Source organism: Chenopodium quinoa, unplaced genomic scaffold (assembly GCF_001683475.1).
Source record: "Chenopodium quinoa cultivar QQ74 unplaced genomic scaffold, ASM168347v1, whole genome shotgun sequence".
NCBI classification, from domain to species: Eukaryota; Viridiplantae; Streptophyta; class Magnoliopsida; order Caryophyllales; family Amaranthaceae; genus Chenopodium; species Chenopodium quinoa.
The window spans coordinates 3,719,280-3,741,635 of record NW_018742244.1 but is presented as its reverse complement, the minus strand read 5'-3'; the positions used below and the strand labels follow the sequence as shown (position 1 = coordinate 3,741,635).

The 22,356-nt window shown below is 34.5% G+C and overlaps 3 protein-coding genes across 4 annotated transcripts; 2 read left to right on the top strand and 1 right to left on the bottom strand.

Annotated features, from left to right (window-relative positions):
• Positions 1-5,836: 5,836 nt before the first annotated feature.
• On the bottom strand, positions 5,837-7,641 carry LOC110682641 (leucine-rich repeat receptor protein kinase EMS1-like). Its single transcript, XM_021858977.1, has one exon. It carries the CDS (start codon positions 7,405-7,407, stop codon positions 6,235-6,237), a length of 1,173 nt encoding a protein of 390 aa, XP_021714669.1. The 5' UTR covers positions 7,408-7,641; the 3' UTR covers positions 5,837-6,234.
• Positions 7,642-11,827: 4,186 nt separating this feature from the next.
• LOC110682609 (kynurenine formamidase-like) lies at positions 11,828-17,254 on the top strand. The gene is made up of 7 exons (XM_021858964.1): positions 11,828-12,340; positions 12,593-12,637; positions 13,927-13,999; positions 15,467-15,564; positions 15,956-16,026; positions 16,643-16,778; positions 16,872-17,254. The coding sequence occupies exons 1-6, from the start codon at positions 11,932-11,934 to the stop codon at positions 16,766-16,768; spliced, it is 822 nt and encodes a 273-aa protein (XP_021714656.1). The 5' UTR covers positions 11,828-11,931; the 3' UTR covers positions 16,769-16,778; positions 16,872-17,254.
• Positions 17,255-17,999: 745 nt separating this feature from the next.
• LOC110682624 (kynurenine formamidase-like) lies at positions 18,000-21,369 on the top strand. Of its 2 annotated transcripts, none has more exons than XM_021858965.1 (7): positions 18,000-18,415; positions 18,949-18,993; positions 19,227-19,299; positions 19,539-19,636; positions 19,803-19,900; positions 20,397-20,532; positions 21,066-21,369. In XM_021858965.1, the coding sequence occupies exons 1-6, from the start codon at positions 18,064-18,066 to the stop codon at positions 20,520-20,522; spliced, it is 792 nt and encodes a 263-aa protein (XP_021714657.1). In that variant the 5' UTR covers positions 18,000-18,063; the 3' UTR covers positions 20,523-20,532; positions 21,066-21,369. The 2 variants fall into 2 exon arrangements, with proteins under 2 accessions (XP_021714657.1, XP_021714661.1); XM_021858969.1 differs by having other exon boundaries at positions 18,004-18,415; positions 19,830-19,900.
• Positions 21,370-22,356: the final 987 nt, after the last annotated feature.

The window sequence follows — 22,356 nt, the reverse complement described above, 5'->3', positions numbered from 1 at the left end:
GGTATTGGTAATGTTGAGTTGAAGTTTACTTCTGGCAGGACTCTCATTCTGAAGGATGTACTGCACACTCCGGAAATGAGAAAGAACTTAGTTTCTGGTTTTCTTCTTAATAAGGCTGGTTTTACACAAACCATAGGTTCCGATTTATTTACTTTAACTAAGAATGGAATGTTTGTAGGGAAAGGTTATGCTACTGATGGCATGTTTAAACTGAATGTTGAGATTAATAAAATTTCTGATTCTGCTTATATGTTGTCTTCTTCTGTTAATATTTGGCATGCTAGACTCTGTCATGTGAACAAAAGACTCATAAAAAATATGAGCAATTAGGCCTTATCCCTAATGTTTCCCTCAATGACTTTGATAAATGTGATTTTTGTAGTCAGGCTAAGATTACAAAAACACCTCATAAGTCTGTTGTTAGAAACTCAGAACCGTTAGATTTAATTCATTCTAATATTTGTGAATATAATGGAACGCTGACCAGAAATGGACAACGATATTTCATCACCTTTATTGATGATTGTTCTGATTATACTCGTGTTTATTTGATGAAAAATAAGAGTGATGCTTTTGATATGTTTAAGTTGTTTGTGACAGAGTTTGAGAATCAGTTCAACAAGCAAATAAAAAGGTTGCGTAGTGATCGTGGAACTGAGTATGATACTGATGCTTTTGTAGAGTTTTATAACTCACATGGTATCATACATGAAAGATCAGCTCCTTATTCTCCAGAAAATGAATGGTAAGGCTGAAAGGAAAAATAGAACCTTTACTGAGTTAGTAGTTGCTATTTCCTTAAATTCTGGTGCTGCTGATCATTGGTGGGGAGAAATTCTTCTCACTGTTTGTATGTCTTGAACCGTATTCCAAAGACTAAGAGTAAGATTTCTCCTTATGAATTACTTCGTAACAAACAACCTAACATTTTCTTATTTCAGAACTTGGGTTGTCTGGCATATGTTAGGATTCCTGATCCTAAAAGAGTTAAGTTAGCTAGTAGAGCTTATGAATGTGTATTCATTGGCTATGCTGTTAATAGTAAAGCATATAGATTCTTTGATTTAAGTGCACGAGTTAATTATTGAATCTAATGATGTTGATTTTTATGAGGACAGGTTTCCTTTTAAATCTAGAAATAGTGGGGGTTCGTCCTCCTCTTTTATTCCTGCAGTCAGGTCTAACTCACAGGATTTAGATGCTGAACCCGAATTAAGAAGGAGCAAGCGGGCTAGAGTGGCAAAAGACTTTGGCCCGGACTTTGAAGTTCTCAATGTAGAGGAGGATCCTTCTACCCTCCAAGAAGCCTTAGCCTCAGTTGATTCAGATTTATGGCAAGAAGCCGTGAATGATGAAATGGACTCACTTGAGTCTAATCGAACTTGGCATCTGACTGAGTTGCCACCAGGATGCAGAACAATTGGCTGCAAATGGGTCCTAAAAAGAAAGCTAAAAAGTTGATGGGACCGTTGATAAGTATAAAGCTCGTTTGGTAGCTTAAAGGCTACAGACAAAGGGAGAATGTTGATTTCTTTGATACTTATTCACCTGTTACTAGAATAACTTCTATTAGAGTGCTAATGTCTCTTGCTTCTGTTTTTAATCTTGTAGTACATCAGATGGATGTAAAGACAGCATTCTTGAATGGTGAATTGGAAGAAGAAATCTACATGGATCAACCAGAGGGCTTTGTCATCCCAGGAAAAGAACATCTGGTATGTAAATTAGATAAGTCTCTTTATGGTCTCAAACAAGCACCTAAACAATGGCATGAAAAATTTGATAACTTAGTCATTTCACATGGTTTTAAGATAAATGGTAGTGACAAGTGCATATATGTAAAATTTGAGAATGACATTTGCACTATAATTTGTCTGTATGTGGATGACTTGTTAATTTTTGGCTCGAATATTCACGCTGTGAATAATGTGAAGCTATTGTTAAATGCTGAGTTTGATATGAAAGAATCTAGGAGAGGTGAATGTAATCCTTGGTATTAAGATTACTAGGACAGTAAATGGAGTTTCTTTGGATCAGTCTCATTACATTGAGAAAATCCTAAAGAAATATGGTTACTTTGACTGTAAACCTGTTAGTACACCTTATGATCCCAGTGTAAGGCAATCTGATTATGCGAGCGTCATTGGCAGCCTTCGGTATGCCACTGATTGCACTAGACCCGACATTGCCTATGTCGTGGGATTATTAGGCAGGTTTTACTAGTTGTCCTGGTAATGAGCATTGGCATGCTATTGAAAGGGTCATGAGATACCTTAAGAGGACCATGAACCTAGGATTACATTATGAGAGGTTTCCAGCTGTACTAGAAGGCTATAGTGATGCCGACTGGAACACCTTATCAGACGACTCTAAGGCTACTAGTGGATATATTTTCTCTATAGCCGGTGGAGCTGTATCTTGGAAGTCTAAGAAACAGACTATTTTAGCTCAGTCCACCATGGAGTCAGAGATGATAGCACTAGCTTCAGCTAGTGAAGAAGCAGGTTGGTTAAGAGACCTGCTAGGTGAGATTCCCTTGTGGGAAAAACCATTACCTGCTGTCTTGATCCATTGTGATAGTACCGCGGCTATTGCAAAAGTTCAGAACCGTTACTACAACGGTAAGAGACGACAAATACGTCGTAAGCACAGCACTGTAAGAGAATATCTTTCTATTGGAGCTGTGAGAGTGGATCATGTACGCACGGAGAATAATTTGGCTGATCCTTTGACGAAAGGATTAGCTAGAGAGAAAGTCCATAATTCGTCTAAGAAAATGGGACTATTGCCGTTGAAATGAGTTACACATAATGGTAACCCAACCTATAGACTGGAGATCCCAAGAAATAGGTTCAATGGGTAATAACAAGTTATGGAGTGATATGAGTTGATTATGTTTAAATAAACATAAAATTCCTGAAGCGATCAAGGATGAGTTAATAGGAACTCTTAATGAAAATCTATACTCCATTTTAGAGTGGAGTACCTAGCTACAGGAGTACTCTTGATAGATTCACCTATGTGAATGTGGAAGTGAGGCCGCTTCCTATGAAATGTGTGGCAGCATTTCTAGAGCATTCACTATACTGGGATAGACGTGCATGGCCGTAATAGCACGGGTCTTTAACAACACCAAGAATAGGTCGTGTGAGGTACGTTGTCAGAGATAGGGTTCAAAACTTCGAGTTACCCTTGTTAAATCTGAATCGTATTGACTATGCAGAAGTTCAAGTTGAAAAAACACTTCTGTGTATGCACAATCTATATGTGTAAGGATTCTGCTCGAAAATGTTTTCAAAAAATTCAAGTGGGGGATTGTTGGAACAAGTGTGTTTTGGTGTAAATTTTGTGGAAAACAAAAAGTCCCACATTGGTGGGAAATAGAAGTTTGTCCTCCCTTATATTGGAGAATGTGGAGTATTTGGGTGTGGCCCTTGGGCTACCCACATTTTGTGGAGAGGGAGGACTTACCTACCAAGCCCACTTATCACACACGCGCGCCGAACCGAACCGAGCCGAGCCGGGCTGGGCTGGGTTGGGTTGGGTCGAGTCGGGTTTATTAATTAAACTTAATTTTTGCTCAGTTTTTGAACAAGGCTTAATTACGTAATTAGTGCCTTGATTTTTGCTAAACGTTTTGACTGGTTATCTCTCTAACGTTTATTTCCAGATTAATTAAACCTTGGCCGTTTTACTAGCTGTTTTGACTGGGTAAATTAACGTTTTAATTGACCGTTTTTGGCGTTAATCACGTTGGTGTTGGAACGGTTTTTGCTACCGTTATATACCATTGTTTTGCCTATAAAACATCATGTTATGTTCACTGTTTTTATATAACAAAAAATCACAGAATTTTTCTAATCCCTTTTTTCTCTTACAAAATATTCGAGCAGTGTTCTTTATATTTTTTGGTGGTTAGTTGTCCACTGGTTCTGTGCAAATCCACTGGTATTTTCCTTGCTTAGACAGACTGTTTTATCCTGGGGAACATCCGGTTGTTGTACGAGCTGCTTGCACAAATTAAAGGGCAGTACCGTGAATGTTCTAAAGAGAGCGACATAGTCCGCGACTCAGTCTAATTCCCGGTAACTTTGTTCTGTTTTTATTGTTTACAGCAGTTCGGTTTATAACAGGTAATATACATCTAAACTCCTTCAATTTTCACCATACAATTGTTGAAATACAACTTTCTTTATATATATATATATACACACACACAATAAAGAATTTTTAGTCTAATTAAGAGTTTGGATGATCATAAAAAAAAAAAAAAAAAAAAAAAAAAAAAAAAAAAATACACTAGTACAGTAGTACTTGCAATTGTTGCAAACAAGCGAGAAACAGTCATCCAGTAATTTAATACGAGTGCTAGAAAAATCATCTTAAAATGTAATATAGTCCGTACTATGTCAATGATTTATACGGAGTAATAGCTATAAAAAGATTTCTGACTAAAGTCAGTCCAGTCAGTCATTGATTCCAATTAACGTCATTTCTAAGTCTAACTCACAATAAACTATGTGATAAATTTGATCAACGAAATTTACAGTATAGTTGAATATTGGTCATTTTATTTTATCCAAGATTAATACAGTCAAATTAATTAATCACTCCGTATCATATGATCGATCAAACTACGGAGTAATAACAGTGTCTGTACCTGGAGCTTAATTAATTGACAACATATCTGGACTGAAAATTTTGTTTTTATATTTGTACCCACCATTTATTTAATTTTTTGGGTGTGTAATAGTTTTTGTATTTGCATGGATGACATGCGATGCTGTTACTACCGACATTTACCCAACTTGGCAACGGGGTGAATCTTTGTTTTTCAATATGGACAATGTCTCGATTAGAGAGTGAGGGATAACTCAAATGGTTAGAACTTTTTTTTTTCTGATTTTAGAAAATTTTGAGATTAATCCTCACCTTCGTCCTTGTGGCTCACACTAAACTACTAAAGATCAAAAATACAATACCTCAACTATAAAATTATAATCAAACTTATGTTCCGGTAGTGACAAACAAATAATAATGTTTCGATTAAACAGTTGCAACAATTCAAAAACAAGGGTAATATATAAGATCGAGTATTATACTACTCAATTGGTACATATGCTATAGTGCTATTACTAATACAAAGGTTGCCAAAAGGTGACTATAGTTTAATATTCTTACTAAAGATGATAAATTGATTAAAGCTATGGTATGGGTAGGCATAATTTAGCAAAAGTGATTACTTTAGAAAAATTGAATATATTCTTCCCATCATACAATTAGAATAGATGACCAAGTGTTGTGCCATCTTTAAGATGAGTTCATAAAATTATTTATAAAGAAAATAGACTTATAAGAAAAGGAATCAAGGAACATAAAAATAAAAAATGGACATAATATATAATAAAAACATTAGCTAGATCTCAAAAGGGGAATAGACAATTGAAATTAAATACTAGTACTTGTTTTGAGTTATTTCCTACAATATTGTGAAAATTTGAGCAGTGCGCATATACATGTAACACACTAACACGTATCATGTTTATTGCTACTAATTTTTACTCCTTATTTTATTTACTACCTCCGTTACATATTATCTGCAACGATTAGACATTTTTTCTCTCTACTTTATGTCAAATCGTTGCAAATAATATGTAACGGAGGTAGTATTTATATACTGTAAAAGCTATACAGTGGCCTAAAAGAGCATAGTTGTAGATAAAGATTCAATCCCTAATTTGATATTTATGTTCATTACTTACATCAAATCTTTTATTCATTTACATTAATTGACAATCTTAAAATGACTAAACAAAGAAATTCATACGACAAGTAATGAATACACTACTATAAATCTGATTATTTGAATAATTCTAATATACACATTATTATACACTTTTACAAAGTAGCATAGTCCTACACTACACAAAAAAACCCATCCTCTCCAAAAAAAATAAAAAATAAATAAATAAATAAAGCAAAACTGAAAGTGAAAGAAATGAAATCTACACGCGCATGCAAATTAGTTTATAACCCTTCAAAAACACCACAAATCTCAGTTGTCCACGTAAGCCCACGAAACCACGCTACCGCCCTCTAACCTCATCGACGCCCAAATTCACATTTTCCCACCAAAGAGTATCCCCCACGCGCCACCTCAGCAAGTAGAAAGTCATTTATTCAAACAACATTTATCAAAATAAATTAATTAATTTTTCCGACAAAGTTGACTATTCAATTTTTGCCATGTCTTTTACCGCCGTAAACTTGCTTACACACTGACATCGGTTTTTGCAAAGGCAGGCATAGCTGCGACTTCGGTGGACACCCCCGCAGACAATTATCCCCTAAACTTCCGGCCACCGGAGATTCTTCTCCGACACCGGGAAAGAATCCCGCCGGTGGAATCCCCGTCAAATAATTTCCGTCAAGAAATAATCTCTTTAAACTCGCCTTTTTACTCAGCTCCAATGGGATTGCTCCACGTAAGCGGTTGTACCGTAACGAAAGTGAGGCTAATACAGGGTATTCCGTCAAATTCACAGGAAAGTACCCTTCGATTTTGTTAAACCCCAAATCAACGGCTACTAATGAGTTGTATTTCCTAGGCTTCCAGATCTCGACACGTGTAAAACTATTGTTCGAGAGGTTGATTTGTTGTAAACCCGGAAGTTGGAAGAACCATGATTGTAAAACTCCGGTGAACGAGTTAGCACTGAGTTCGACCGTTTCAAGCTGAGTCAACTCGGAGAAGGAGGATTCTGAGATTAACCCAGATAATAAGTTTGATTTGATTGCAAGTTCGATTAGATTAGGGGGTAATTTAGGGAGATTACCGGAGAATCTGTTGAAGCTAAGGTCAAGCCTGGTCAAATGAGAGAGAAAATGGAGAGTATTAGGGAGAATACCAGTGAGTAAATTACCAGAAAGGTCAAGCTCTTGAAGAGATTTAAGGGATGAGAATGAGGAAGGAAGAGGGCCAGAAAAGGAATTTGATCTAAGAGTGAGTTGTTGGAGGAGAGAGAGAGAGGAGATAGAGGGTGGGATTGAGCCATGGAATGAGTTTTGACCGAGGTCAAGGATGATGAGTTGGGTGAGTTGAGAAATGAGGGGGGTGAGAGTGCCGGAGTACCCGGCTGAGTCGAGTGTGATTGAGGTGAGTCGGCTGGATGAGCAGGAGAGTCCACAAATGAAGTGGGTTGTAATTGGTTTGGAGCATGGGTCGGATGAGAAGTCCCAGCTTGAGAGGCAGGAGGAGGGAGGGATTGATGAGGGGGTGATGGAGGATTTAAATGATTTTAAAGCGGCGATATCGGCGGGGGCGGTGGTGGAGAGGGTAAATGGGAGGTGGAGGGATAGGAATAGGAGGGAGAGGAGGTGGTAGAGGTGGTGGTGGTGTTTAAGCATGATGAGGGAGTTTTGGAGGGGTTTTTGTTTTTGGTGGAAGAAATGAAATGTAATGTGGTATGGTGTATAAATTAATGGGGTTGAATTTCACTTATATAGGAGCATTTCTCTTCTTTCAATTCTTGTCGTATCTTCAAGTAACAAGGTACGGTACTCTTAAGTGTCCTTGTTTGTTTAGAAAAAATTTGCATAAATTATCGCTAATTTATAACAAGAAATGAAAATTCAAGTATAATTTTAAAATCATAATGAAGAGATAACTAAAACTAACAAAGAGAAACAAAGAGAGTGTGTTAAAAAAAAAAAAAAAAAAAAAATTCATAGTTTCTTAAATAAGGGTCTGTTTTATTCAGATTAATTTCAGTTCAGTTACTAATTTTCTTCTCTCATAAACAATTCATTTCAGCTCTGTTCAGTTTAGTTCAATTATTTTCAGATTATTGGAACATGCCCTAAGTTAGATTACATTCTTAGAGAAAATTGTCATAACTAGCTCATAGTTTTTTTTTTTTTTTTTTTTGAAAAACTAGCTCATAGCTTCCTGTTAATGTTTATCAATAAACAAAATAAAATTTGAAGAAAAAAAATGATTTTTAAAAATATTTCTTGGACCAGGTGGAATGCACTAAAATCTAGGCCAATAATGTGTTATTTGTATATGGTTAAGTGTAATGAGAACCGGAGGTTGGGGCTGCTTGAGGACAGAGTTAGTTGAATATAACAACCAAGTTTTATCCAATTGTTCTTGTGGGTCATGATTCATCATTCATGGCATGATATAAGGTTGGTATTGTGGAGGATGTCTGATTCCTAATCATTTCTTTTATACATGTGTATAAAGTTTTTATGCTGAATTTTACCAATCATCGATTATTACTTAGTTAACTGCACTCATATTCAGGGTAAATTAGATCTCACATTGAAATGATGTTAGGATTATTTATTCAAGTCAAATTGGGCTTAAAACAATCATTTTAAACTTAAGCTATAATACCATTTGAAATTGAAACCAAATTCAAAGTTGTTTGAAGTAGTCTTATTATTCTTACATCCAAATAATAACCAACATGTTTAGTTTTCAACATGTATGGTACTTAGTATGTGTAGGTTGTTAAGTGTTCTTGTTTTAGTTAGTATTAGGTTGTAATTCTGTTTTTCTTTAATAGTATCTTTTGTAAAAAAAAAAAAAAAAAAAAAAAAAAAAAAAAAAAGTAGTAGTTATATATGATCATAACCGTATTAAAATAACGATTTCTTGTATGTAAAGCGTCATGCACTTAGATCATGCTATAGCTAGAGACCAAAGACATCAAAATGAACAAATTATAACCCCTTTTACTAAGGTAAAACCTAACGAACCCCCCCAGACGTTAAATATTAACATTAATTACTTTGTCATGTTTCTCCAAATTAATACTACTTTAGGTGATATTTAAATGTCTATTCAACACTCCGTGGGCGTTCGTTAGCAAGATCCTTTTAACAATATATAAAGAAATCATAATAAAATTAAACAGCCTATATTAGTGTAGTATCCTCTTTAGAAGCTGCATTTTTATAAAATTTTGTTGAAGTTGTTTAAATTGTTGAGGTTGGTAACATTCATATTAAGTTAAGCTAGTTGACAAAAGAATAATCAACTACTCAACTGTATATAGCCATTAGTTAACAAATCCTAAATTGGGCAATTATCCATATAAACAAAGCCAAACTCGTAGAACCATGGGAATCATATCTTTCACAATCATTAAATCAATTTAGTTAACAGCTGTTGGATGACCTGTTGTTGGATATGCACTACTTCGTACTTCATAATTTAATCTTCAAAAACAAGGATTTTCAAACTCAAGTCAAAAAAAGTAACAATGTGTACGTATTGTACGTGTTTTCTGGTCCAAGCAATATAAAAGCATATGATTGTCACTTAAATATGTGCGGCTTATATACTTGTATATTACTGGAGTGAACTTTTGAGAGTAAGACATTTGCTTAGTTGTGGACTGGCTGTGTAGCAATTTAAGTAACCAAGTACTTCTATTATATCATGCACCATATGGATTTAAAAGCTAGTATAACGGAGTGACGGATGATAGAGGACCAGTTAATTTTGATACTCGATGACGCGACATATTAAATGGATATAACAGTTACTTTGTATATAAGATATAATTTATCATGAGATCAAGGTATAGTAGTGATTAATCAATAATAGTAAGATATAAGGGCACATAACTTTTAAACATGTAGTATCGAATTGAATACTATCGATTTATCCACTTACAGGTATTATTTTGAGGCTAGGACTTGTAATTGATGGAGTATTATACAATGGTAGTGTGAGGTTTGAGAGTTGAAGTACATAGGTAAAATAGAACTATAGAATGATTTGGGCGATACGAAGTACATAATAAGCAAAAAAAAGAATCGAGAGTTGAAGAACATAAAGAACCTCGGCCAAACTGGCTAAAGTTGGACCCTGGAGTATATTGCTTAGGCCAACATGCATTATTTGGGCCTGAACATATAGTTCAACACTCATAAAAGCCTTTTTTTTTTTTTTTTTGGTAAAGAAAACAATCATGAATTATTAGTGTGTAAATTTGGAAAATTATTCAATGTTTAGGATTGTTTTTTTATTTTATTTTTACAAGGTAATATAAAGAACTTTACTAAATCGACATCTCAGTTCCGCAGGTCAAACGCTTGAGAGTAGAGGGGAGAGGTATGGGAATCCCCTTATTTCAATGGTGTTTTTTAAGGACTTGATTGCAAATATGAAAAATAATAAAAGTGTTGCTAACCATTGGAGCACTATTAAAATACCTGCTCTCTTGAGTAGTACTGTTGAGTTAAGCTACACTGCTTGAAAATATTAAACATTTATAAATTAAATTAAAAATATCATTTTTTATCTTTTGCTACAAAAATAAATATTAAGATATTATTTTCATTATTATCAACTGACATATAGATAAGTGATATTGAACCTTTTTTTTTTTTGGTGAAAAGTTTTTTTTTTTTTAAAAAAAAAATAGGAGTTACAAGACAGTAGGTTTCATGTAACAAATTCACTCGTAATGTAATGATTGTAATCTATATCTTTCACTTTTCATATTTTTTTTAATTTTTTTTTTTTATTTTTACAACCATTGGAGTACTTTGTAGCTTAAAAAGGTTGTAGCTCTAAAAGTTAACATGACAAAGCAAGCTACAAGCCTTTGTAGCTTACCGTTGGAGATATTCCCAAGCAAATGTAGTTGGTGGGGCTCAAATTCGTGATCTCAAGGTCACAAGGTGAGTTCCCCACCCACTCTACCAAGTTTTGTTACATATAGGTAAAATGCAAGCATATGAATATGATTCTAAGTGTTTGTTTGATTGACAAAATTTTTTTTTAAAAAAAAAAAAAAATTAACACCTTTTTATATTGTGATTTACTTCGTAATCCATACTCCGTACTATCTAATTTTTGAAATACATAGTACTTATAACGAAATGTGTTTTAAGAACGAGGGATAACTCAAGTGGTTAAAGCTTCTCTTCCCGTTGACATCATTCATTTATCCATTTTGTACACGTGTTAACTTCTCCTATAAAATATATATATATATATATATATATATATATATATATATATATATATATATATATATATATATATATATATATATATATAACACATGGTTTAATTATTTTAAAAAAAAACATATATTCATTCAAAGAAAATTAAATCATAAATTACAATGTATATTAACGATTAGTGAGTTTCATATAACTAGTTAAGTCTTTAAATAATGGAGTACTCTATAATTTTTAATTCTTATTGAAAATTATTACTCCATATATCTCAATCTTTTTTGTTGTTATTATTTTTTTTTCAATATCTTATGACTCAGATTCACATCGCAAAATTCCAATATGAAAAAACTTGAAGAATTAGTGTATTCGTTCTCTCCGAGCCAATTAGTTTTACCATGTATTAGGTTCTTGGTTACACAAATTATGCAAGGTCACTTGTGACAAAGTTTAATCTCATCTCAAATACTAAAAAGTCTTCATTGTTGGTCAAAAGAATAGACTAATGGACTACTAGTCAATTCTCACGAATATCTTAATTAGTTTTTGATTCTCCATTCAATTTCAAATAAAATCAAATTTTCACCTTATTTATCCTCATTTAACCCAAAAATGAATTTTGATAAGGTTAAATAAGTTTTGATAAAGATAAATTCAAGAAAAATAAGTTTTGATAAATATCGATAAAGGTTAATTCAACTTTAAATTACAACTACTGGTATATTCAGATAAAATTAATATATTTAGATAAGTCACCGAGTACCGTAATTCTGATAAGATTAATGAATTCAGATAAGTCACCGAGTATTGTAATTCACATCAGATTAATAAATTCAGATAAGTCACCGAGTAGGCGAGTATGATACGCAGTATTTAAAACAATAGTTCTCTCCAACTCCAAACAACTTCAACTCCCCTCTTTCAATCTTTCCCACCAACTCTCTCGCCATGAATCATCAACTCCATCTCCTCCTCCTCTTCACCACCGCAACCCTCCTTCTCTCCGCTACCATCTCCGCCGCAACAACCTCCGCATACCCTTCTTCATATGGCGAAGAATCATGCGGATTCTCCGGCGCCGCCGTAACCCCGGAAAGAAGGGAAACATACGGTAACGGACGAATCATCGACATTACCCACCTTATTCACCCAGATATGCCGGCCTTTGAATCTTCCGATGGTGTTGGTCAGTTCATTTGGCTTCTTAAGAGTATGAAAAATGGGTCCATTGCTAATAATTCTGAGATGAAAATCGCCTCTCATACTGGGACCCACGTTGATGCTCCTAGTCATTTCTATGATGATTATTTGGATTCTGGGTTTAATATTGATTCTCTTGACCTTGATGTTCTTAATGGTACGTTTTTGGTTTTTAAATTTCTTTGGTGGGTTAGTGATTATTGTTTTCGAGATATCGTATGACTATTTATTAATGATATTTCTCGTGTTCCCCGTTGATACGGGGATTAAATTTGATGATGGTTTAGTACTTTAGTTGTTTATGATTAGTTGATTTTTGGGTAGTGTTTTATTTAATGATTATGATGGTGATTAATTGGTTGTTGATTTTCTTATTTGTACTGTGTACTGTGTTTTGTTGTTATTACAGGTCCTGCACTATTGGTTGATGTACCAAGAGATAGCAACATAACTGGTACTTTTTTTTAGTTCAGAGTTGTCTTTATTTGCTATTTACTTCAGTACTTTCTAAAGTGTTTGTAATCTTCATTTGGTGTGAATTAAGAAATGATTAATTTGTTTAAAAGGGTGTTACTTGTTACTTTGTTGGGCTGTAAGTTGCATTTTTTGGGATGATTATTGTTAAAGTTCAGTTAATTTATAGTGGGATTTCGGATTGTCAAAAGCAAAGTCAGTTAGTCACTAGGATGAGTATTCCTGCACCCTTGGTTGATTTATCAATACCAAGGGATAACAAAAAGGCATACACGGGTTTAGAGATTGAACTTTGATGTTAGTTGCTCTTTATACTTACAACGTAAGAGCATCTCCAATGGTTCAATTATAAGGACTTGCTTGCAATTTAAATAAAGTTCCTAGCTACATGCTTACCATTGGAGAATAAAAAATTGGGCAACATGCAAGCAATTGTAGCCCAACCAAGCCACATGCTTGATTGAAAAAGAGCACTCATATTGTAACATGTGTATAATTATCTATTATTTTTTAAAATTTTATTTTTTGCAAACTACAATATGTTATGGCTTACCATTGGAACAATTTGTTGCTTAAAAAGTGTTGTAGCTTAGAAATTGATGTGGAAAAGCAAACTACAAAGCATTGTAGCCTGCCATTGGAGATGCTCTAAAAATCATAGCATTATATCAATTTTTTAAAAGAGATTAGCTGATAAAGTTATATTCTAATGGATGTGCGTGCATTATATGTAAGTATTATGAAAAAGAGGGGTTAAGTAATGATAATTGTAACTTCTGTCTGTAAGCTGTTTACTGCGCAGTACATGTAGAGATGTCAAGTCTTTAAAATCTTAAATCATTTTCTGAAAATAATTTCTGTTATTCTTTTATTCGAAAAATGTGTAATCATAATCTTGTTAATATTTTTGTAAAGAAGTATTTATTTAGTCTTGGAACTAAAGAGGATGATGTCAAAAATAGTTTAGGCATGAAATTATTTCATTAGAAGTTGACATGTTACCCTTTGATGTCAGCATGGCTTAGTCTTACATCACTTTTGATCAGTGCTTATTGACTAGAACAACTACTACATACTCTGCATAGTTTTACAGCGTCCTGTATCATGTTTGTTTCCTTTGAGAATTCCTGAAACCATGGACTTGCTGTAGCATTTGAAATGATGTATTGCATATTCTGTTATTAGGAAGCCTAATCAAGCTAGGGCTTCTTTTCCAATTGCTGAAATGGATTAATAGACTGATGGGATTGTGAACATTTTTTGTTACAGCAAGTGTGATGAAATCTCTACACATCCCTAGAGGAGTACGTCGGGTTCTTTTCAGAACTTTAAACACAGACAGGTAAAATTGATACCTGCTGTTTCTTTCTGCTGGCATATGTGATCGCCTTTTTCTTTTGAACATATTAAATTATTAGGCATTCTTTCCATAGCCATTTCTCATAGTTATAGGAACATGTAACAAGAATGGAATATTGGGTGTTTATTATAGGGATAGCTGACTTTTCATTGCCTTTTGGTGTGCGCAATAAAGATATGCCAGAGATAACTTTATGATCAGATTGCATCCTACATTTTGCTTGCAAACTGTATTGCTGTGGGCTGCATAATTGCGTAGGAATTTCCTGGCATTTTGTCATGTGGAGGTCTTTCTATTGGAGATATCATCTAAGCATCTAACTAACCTCCCAAATCTTATCAATTTTCATTGCAATCACTTCGCACATTATTTCTTCAGAAGACCATTCCCTTTAGTTATATTGCAATTATGAAGCATCACAACTCGCCTTGCCAGTTTGTTTTTTTGGCATGTGATGTGGAGTCTTGGTTGCTTCCGTGCATAAGTTTGTTATAAGGACTGTATTATAAGCTATCACAACTGAAATGGGTTGATATATTTATTGCCCTTGGTGAAGCCTATGGACTGATGGAAACCTAGGTGGGAGCCACTTCATTAAGTTTTATGAGCTGGGTTATTGGTGCATGTTGTTGCTTTGTATCAGCCACTTCACACACCTCATAAAGGGTAATATACTGTGTTTTTGCTATCTTTTAGTTCATAAGTTTTGCTGGAGTCATGTCAAAAGCATTGTTGCTATTGTGGCATATCTTCTTGCTTGATAATTAGGATTCCGAGTAGATGATAAATATTGTCACTTAACTGATTATGTTATCCACCCTCCCCTCTCCCCTCTGGCCCCTTCCTTGTCTGGTCAAAAAGCGAAGAAAAAAAAAATCTTGGGGGAAAGAAGCTCTGAAATCATTGCATGTTTTTGGGTTTGTCTTAGTCAAGCTTGTAGTGCCTGGCTCGAGTGTTATTAGGCTGCTTCATTTCTTTCTGCTTTAAGCACAGTGCATTAGCAGCTAGACAGGCAAGTAGGTGGGCTAACTGTCCAACTGGGAATACACTTTTATTAGTCTAGCAGACTTATAACTTGGTACCTAATAAACTTCATAGAAAATATGGGTGGTAGCGTAGATTATTGTACTCTGAATTAAAAGGACAGCTATAGAACTTGTTGAAAACTTTTAGTCTTGTTAAATTTAACTGATCGTGAATCCTGTAGAAATTGTGAATCAAAGATTGCATTCCCAGTCAAGTGATAGTTTTCTGGGTGAAAACTTCTCATGTATTCACAATGTTATTGATCTCTCACTCTCTCTCTCTCCAAATTACTGAAGCTAGGATCTAATGATCTCCGTGATAATTTTAGCTGGAAATTTTCTCTTTTTTGTCTTCTGTTGATGCTTTGTCCCAAGGACTCAAGGTTATTATTTATAATGAAATTTATAATTCTTCTCATTCTAGGCGCCTTATGTTCAAAAAGGAGTTTGATTCTAGCTATGTGGGTTTCATGGAGGATGGTGCTCAATGGTTGAAAGATAATACAGACATCAAACTTGTTGGTGAGTTTTTTACTGTATGATTTTACCACCCCTTCAGTCCTTATACTTACTCCTAATCACTTATCAGTCAAAGTATTATCTCTGTTAAAATATTTTGTCAAGTCATGTCTTGTTTTCCTTACAATGCTATTTGATTATGTAGTTTATCTTGCGCTTGAGGCAAGCTGAATCAACAAATAAGGCCATATGGCCCATATCATTTAAAATCGTGATAATTTGTTCTAGTTGCATATAATTTTGGCTTTTGAGACCTCAGCAATGGCCTGATAGATATTAGATGGTGATGGTAATTTGAGATGCTTATAAAAAAAACATTACTGAAAATTTAACTGTGTAGGAAAGTTAAAATTCTCTTCTTAAGATGGAACTAATAATCCTGTTGGCATTGTAGGTATCGACTATCTATCTGCTGCTGCGTATGATGACTTGGCTCCTTCTCATCTTGTTTTCCTTGAAAGCAAGGTAAGAGCCTACTTCAATATTTTTTTTTAGTTGGTTACATACTTGCATTAAGTTAAACTTCTTATTATAGCTTCGAGGGTGGAAAATTGTAATATTTGTGATAAGGACTTGAGGAGGAAAGCGGTGTTATTCCTTTTATAACTCTGGAGAGGAAAGGCAAGATCTAGTGCGGTGTCACACAAGGGAATTGTTATTTTGGATAAACAAAGGAAGTATAAGATTGTGAATTCCCAAGCTCCTCAAAATAATTGCTACTTTATACTGATAATTCAACTAAACTTGTGACTGGATATAATATAGAAATCAGTCAAGCTGGCATGATCTCGTGTCTAATTGAGAAATAAATTTTCAGCCTATATTTTTATAGAAGGATAAATTCTTGCCACTAATATGGCTTGGTATTAATAGATGTTCAACCATCTTCCCAAATTCCTACAATAGCATTCTCATATGCTGCAGCATGCAATTAAATTCTCTTCTATTGATCCGAAACAGGAAAATTTGTATTGTTTATGAGTTCCTTGTCACTGTGCTTTTTACCTTTAAGTACATATCCCTTCTCTTTTTTAACTCTATAGTAAGTAGGAATAACACTGATCATTTTGTCATGCTGCAGGAAATTATTCTAGTCGAAGCTCTAAAGCTGGATAATGTCCCCGCAGGAATGTATAATGTGCATTGCTTGCCTCCACGGCTGTCTGTTGCTGAGGGGGCACCTATAAGATGCATTCTAATAAAGTGATACTTCCACCGTAAGTGAATTTCTCTGCATTGGATTTGCTGGAGCTCCTATTATTGTTTTGATGCCCCCTTCACCTTATTTATATGCACATGTTTTTGTTCAGGTGAATCTCCAACTTGACAGAGCGTTTCTGATATGTGGATTCAGGGATGGGTTCTGGAAGTGGAATGTGGTAAGGCTGGTAACTGATGGTTGCAAGAGATTGAAGAGATTATATATGTTGTGCCACGTTACGTTGCAGTAGATATTGTGTCATAACATATTAATGTAAATTGCTTATATATTTAGCCAGGTTTCGACCAACACCCAAAATGGCAGACTTGCTGTGATGAACACAAAACAGGGTCTTGTATTGTTTCTACATAAAGCCATCTGCTGGCTAACTTCTTTGGATGCAAATTGGATTAGTTTGATCTTTATTTTAATCTATTCCAGAATAGTGGATTCTGAATTTGGAATAAGAAATTAAGAATACAGTTTAAATCACATCGTAATTTGATCAGAAGAGAACAATCTCTGTCTAATATCTTAAATTTTATCGGTTTGCATGTACAGTAATCAGGAATTCAGGATTGTGGAACCTTGTTTTCAACTATACCCTCTCCGTACCTAAATAATCACCTCATTTTACAATTTTACACTCAACTACGGTCAAAGTTTGATTACAACGTTATTTGATCAATTTTTGAAAAAATCAACATGGCTTACCTTTTATCTAAGTGTATTTTGAATTTTTGACGTTTTAGACTTTGGTCCTTTTAATAATAATCAAAAGTTAAAATCTAAAACAGTACTAACTGGTGTGGAGTATCTATTACTCTATACGGAAATTTTTCCTCCTAATTCTTTTTTATACATAATTATTAATTTTCCTCTAAGAGCATTAGTTTTTATCTAATTATTTAATTGTTATGCACATTTTCTACCCACTCTAAATTAATTAATTAACTTCGTCAAAAAAATAAAAAAAAAATAAAAAAATTTTATTATTTATTTACAAGTTAACTATTATTTACATTTATATAGTGACTTCTATATTTCAATTACTTTTCCGTATTAACTTTTAAAAATTCGAGCATGGATCGGGCTTTATCTAGTTGAGTATAACGAGTAATAATTGTGAATGAGGTAGGAAAAAGAGCGGGATGTTTTCATATGAAACAGTGAATCATCAACTTTGACTATTATTGTATTCCACTAGTACAATCATATGGATTTTAGTAGTAGTATTTAACATCCTTATCAATGGTATTTCTGTGTCAAACTCTTACTCACCAACTTCACTAAACTCCAACATGAATTCCAACCACCACCTTCTCTTCCTCCTCATCCTTTCCACCACCGCATACGGCGGAGAATCATGCAATCTTATCCACCAGAGCGTAGAGACTTTCGGGGAAGGCGGCCGGATCATCGACATCACCCACCGCATCACCCCTAACATGCCGGACTTTATCCGTATGCCTGATAGTTTGGGGCAGTTTATATGGTTTGTTAAGACCATGAGAAATGGTTCCATAGCCAACTTCTCTAAGATGAAATTTCACACTCATACTGGTACTCATGTTGATGCTCCTAGCCACTTCTTTGATCACTATCTCGAGGCTGGTTTTAATGTTGATACTCTTGATCTTGATGTCCTTAATGGTAATACAAATAAATTATGTTTTTTTTGGAAATTAATTATTTGTTGGATCAATGATTTTAGTTCTGTGTTATATAATGGGTGTTTGTGGTTGACTTAATTCTAGCTTATCAGATAAAGTGGCTTATTTGGTTATAAAGTCGTAGAATCGTAGTGGTTGTACTCAAGACTTGAGATTTAGTCGGGCTACATCATTGTCTTTTATGGCTCTAATACACGAAATAGAGTTAAGTGGGTCTTGTTAGTACTCAAGACTTGGCTTTTATTTGATTTTTGGATATTTGGCTAATGATTAGATATTGTTGATCATTTAATTGCTTATTGCTGTTGCTTGTTGATTACACAAAATAAGTGTTTATGGGTACTTGCTGTTATGTTTAGCTAGATGATGGTGATGCTTGTTATTATTTGGTAAAATTTTGGTTTTATTGAATTGATAGTACTTGGCTTTTGTTTGATTTTTGAATATTTGGCTAATGATTAGATATTGTTCAACATTTAATTGCTTATTGCTGTTGTTTGTTGTTGATTACAGGTCCTGCCCTTTTGGTTGATGTACCAAGGGATAGCAACATAACTGGTACCCTTACTAAATTCTGTTTGTTCACCTTCTGTTTTGTGCATTTAAAAGTGTGTGTAGAGTTTAATTGAAAAGGTTGACCGAAGAGTTTCCATTTCTCTCATGAGCTAGTTACTTGGCTTAAGAAAAATTTAGAGGAAAAAAGGCTACTAGAATAATGGTTTCACTTGTATCCCTAAAATGCTGTCACAGAATAATAGACTGACAGCACCATGTATACCTTTTTTTCACAGCGGATGTAATGAAGTCACTACACATTCCAAAAGGAGTACGCCGTGTGCTTTTCAGAACTCTAAACACTGACAGGTAAATTTAACATCTGGTGCTGTTCTTGAACATACTTGATCATCCATTTGCTTATTGGCAAGGACCAAGGTACAACTAGCCAGGTCTTGCATGTGGTATCATATTTGCTTCCCTGCACAAGATTGCTAGAAGAGTGTACCGAAGCTTGAACCAATCTGCATTGACATATTCTGCACCTTTTTCTTCAATCATTTATCCAAAGGTGCAACAATTCTAAAAATGTAATTTTGTCATGCTAGGGGCCTCATGTTCAATAAGGAGTTTGATACTAGCTATGTGGGTTTCATGAATGATGGGGCAAAATGGTTGGTGGATAATACAGACATCAAGCTTGTTGGTAAGTTTTTTCACAAGGATTTCACATCCCTTCAGTCTGCAGATAATTTGCTTCACCTGTCAGTCAAATAATGTCATAGTAGATTATTTGTTGCTGTCATCCTTTGAAGAGGTTTATAAATGAACAATGCTGAAATCTGTGATATTATAAGACAGTTTACTTGCAGTTTACTTGTATCACATCAATGTTGTAGGAGTTGATTACTTATCTGCTGCTGCATACGATCACCTGGCTTCTTCTCATCTTGTTTTCCTCGCAAGCAGGGTAAGAACTTTGCTCAAATTGATCCTCATTGGTTATATCAGCTAACATTGATTAGAAATTTTGAGTACAACAGTCTAACTTATGTGAACTGAAAGTTATCCTTGGGGGCAAGACGGAGCTTCTGAAAAACAACATACCAAACAATTGGTAGGGGCTTTGCAGAGCTTCTGAAAACACAACTTTTTATTCAGATGACTCAACCTGACTTTTTATTGGGTTTATTTGGTTCCATACTAGGTTCAGTAAAGCAATATATGGCCTGACCTTCGTTAGGGGGGCAAATACCTTGAGTTTGATTTCGTGTATGTAACCAATGGCCATTGTGTAGCCATAGAAGTTGATTTTTCCCACTGTGATTGAAAGGGTATTATAGGTGTGAAACTGTGATTGTGAATGTAACTTTTGAAATTTGGCTCTGGCAATTTAGGGTGTCATGTCATCTGAATCACAACAGTTTTAGCGTGACAGTAGTACTAATCCTATTGTTATGCTGCAGGAAATTATACTCGTAGAAGCTCTAAAACTGGACGGTGTCCCTGCAGGAACATACAATGTTCATTGCTTGCCCCTTAGGATGCTTGGTGCTGAGGGATCACCTATAAGATGCATTCTCATAAAATGAAACTCTGAATGTAAGTTAATTTCGTTCCATTTAGATCAAAGTCTAATTGGGATGTACTTTGTTTTTAGCAAATTATCATGACCAAAATTAAACTTCAATAGTTGATTGATCTTATTCCAATTTGTTCTTAGCACAGCTGAAAAACCTTTATTCGGAGAATAGTTGTAAACTTTCACATGTTTGTACTCTGTGTACTCTATTACCTCGAATTGTGAAGCCTCATTCATTGGCCTGCTCCTAGGTTGAAAATTGTGTTCCTGTAGTGATACATCAGTCCCTGTAATGGTTTAACCTTCTGAAATTTTCTGTCAGTTTATTAATCTATTCTCTATAGTATAGAAAGCCGGTATTATTTAACTTATCCCTCCATTGTTGCTGTAGCATTTTGAATGTTTATTAATTCCACTCTGCTAGAGTTGCCTAATTGTTTCTTGTTTTCCAGTATCATCCTGGTAGGAAGGTAGTCTTTGGTGCAATTAAGGGTTATATTGCAACCAAATAAGAAGCATGCATAATATCTGACAAATGAAACTGTGGTTTCAGGTTCTTTGCAGGAATTATGAGTTTCTGGCTGTGGACTGGGGATACCAATTGACTTCTAGTGATCATACTATGTTGAATACCGATTAACGGAACGCTGGAAGTCCATACCAGTTGTGCTGTGGGCATGTGGTTGCATGATGCTTCTTATTGTAAATAATGTAATCTTGATTTTAGAATGCTCAAACAGCTCATACAAAACTAGCAACTAGAATAAATTTCTCCAAGTCCTGTTTGTTGTACCTTTAACTTTAAGCAGTACTTCTATACTCTGAAAAACCTACAATTCCAATGAGTTACCCAATAATCCATCAAGTAAGAAACAACAATAATATGATCTCTAAAACTGAATCAACTGAATCATAACTCGAGTATGACTTAAACCGAACTTGAACAGAATCGACTTGTACTAAACTTCAATTTACTAACATAGTGTTGTGAGCATGTGATGCAATGTGGAAACTCTGTTTTCTTGTAGTCCATATCAACCAACTTAGCACTGAAGTAACATATGTTCTTTGAATCTGGCCATGTTCATGTAGAGGCAATTCCAATTTAATTTCTGAATTTCTTCCTAAGGTTACTAATCCAAAATTATTCCTAGAACTAAGTGTTTCAAGTGACAATTAATTATCTTGAGTCGATCATACTATGCAACATAATTAATTTGTAAGACAATTATTAATAAATCCCTTTCTAAATTTAGCTTCAATTAAACTCAACCTTACCTCAAAAGGCAAAAACCCAATTGACTAAAAATAAAGTATTTGATTTCTTATTTGATAATTAATCTCTCCAATTTGTTTTGCATTGACCCCTTACTTATTTGATATATATCCATCTTCAATTATAAGCATCATAAGATAAGCTAGCTCTCATTTAATTGTGCCCATTAATCTAGTTGTTGCAGTGTTGCTACATTTGAAAAAAATTAAAATGCCCCTCTTTTCTTTGGATTAGCATTCAATTTTGGAAAATTTTGACCTTTTTTGTCCTGAAATAAAAATTGCCGAGATATTTACCATGGTCCCTAATACCCCCCGGGAGTACAATTAGGTGGGTGGAATGAACCATCCAATTTGCTTTAAAACGGTAAATTTATCCGTTCACAATTTGCACCGATTTCGTGAACTCAAGCCTACCACGGACATTTATGAAACATATAATGGTCATATATGGTTCCAAACGACATTATATGACCATGAGAAGTATCCCCTAGGGTCTTAAGACTATTCGCCAACCGGGCCCCGTGACCTCCGAAATTTCTCAAAAAGTGTGGATAATAATAGCCTTC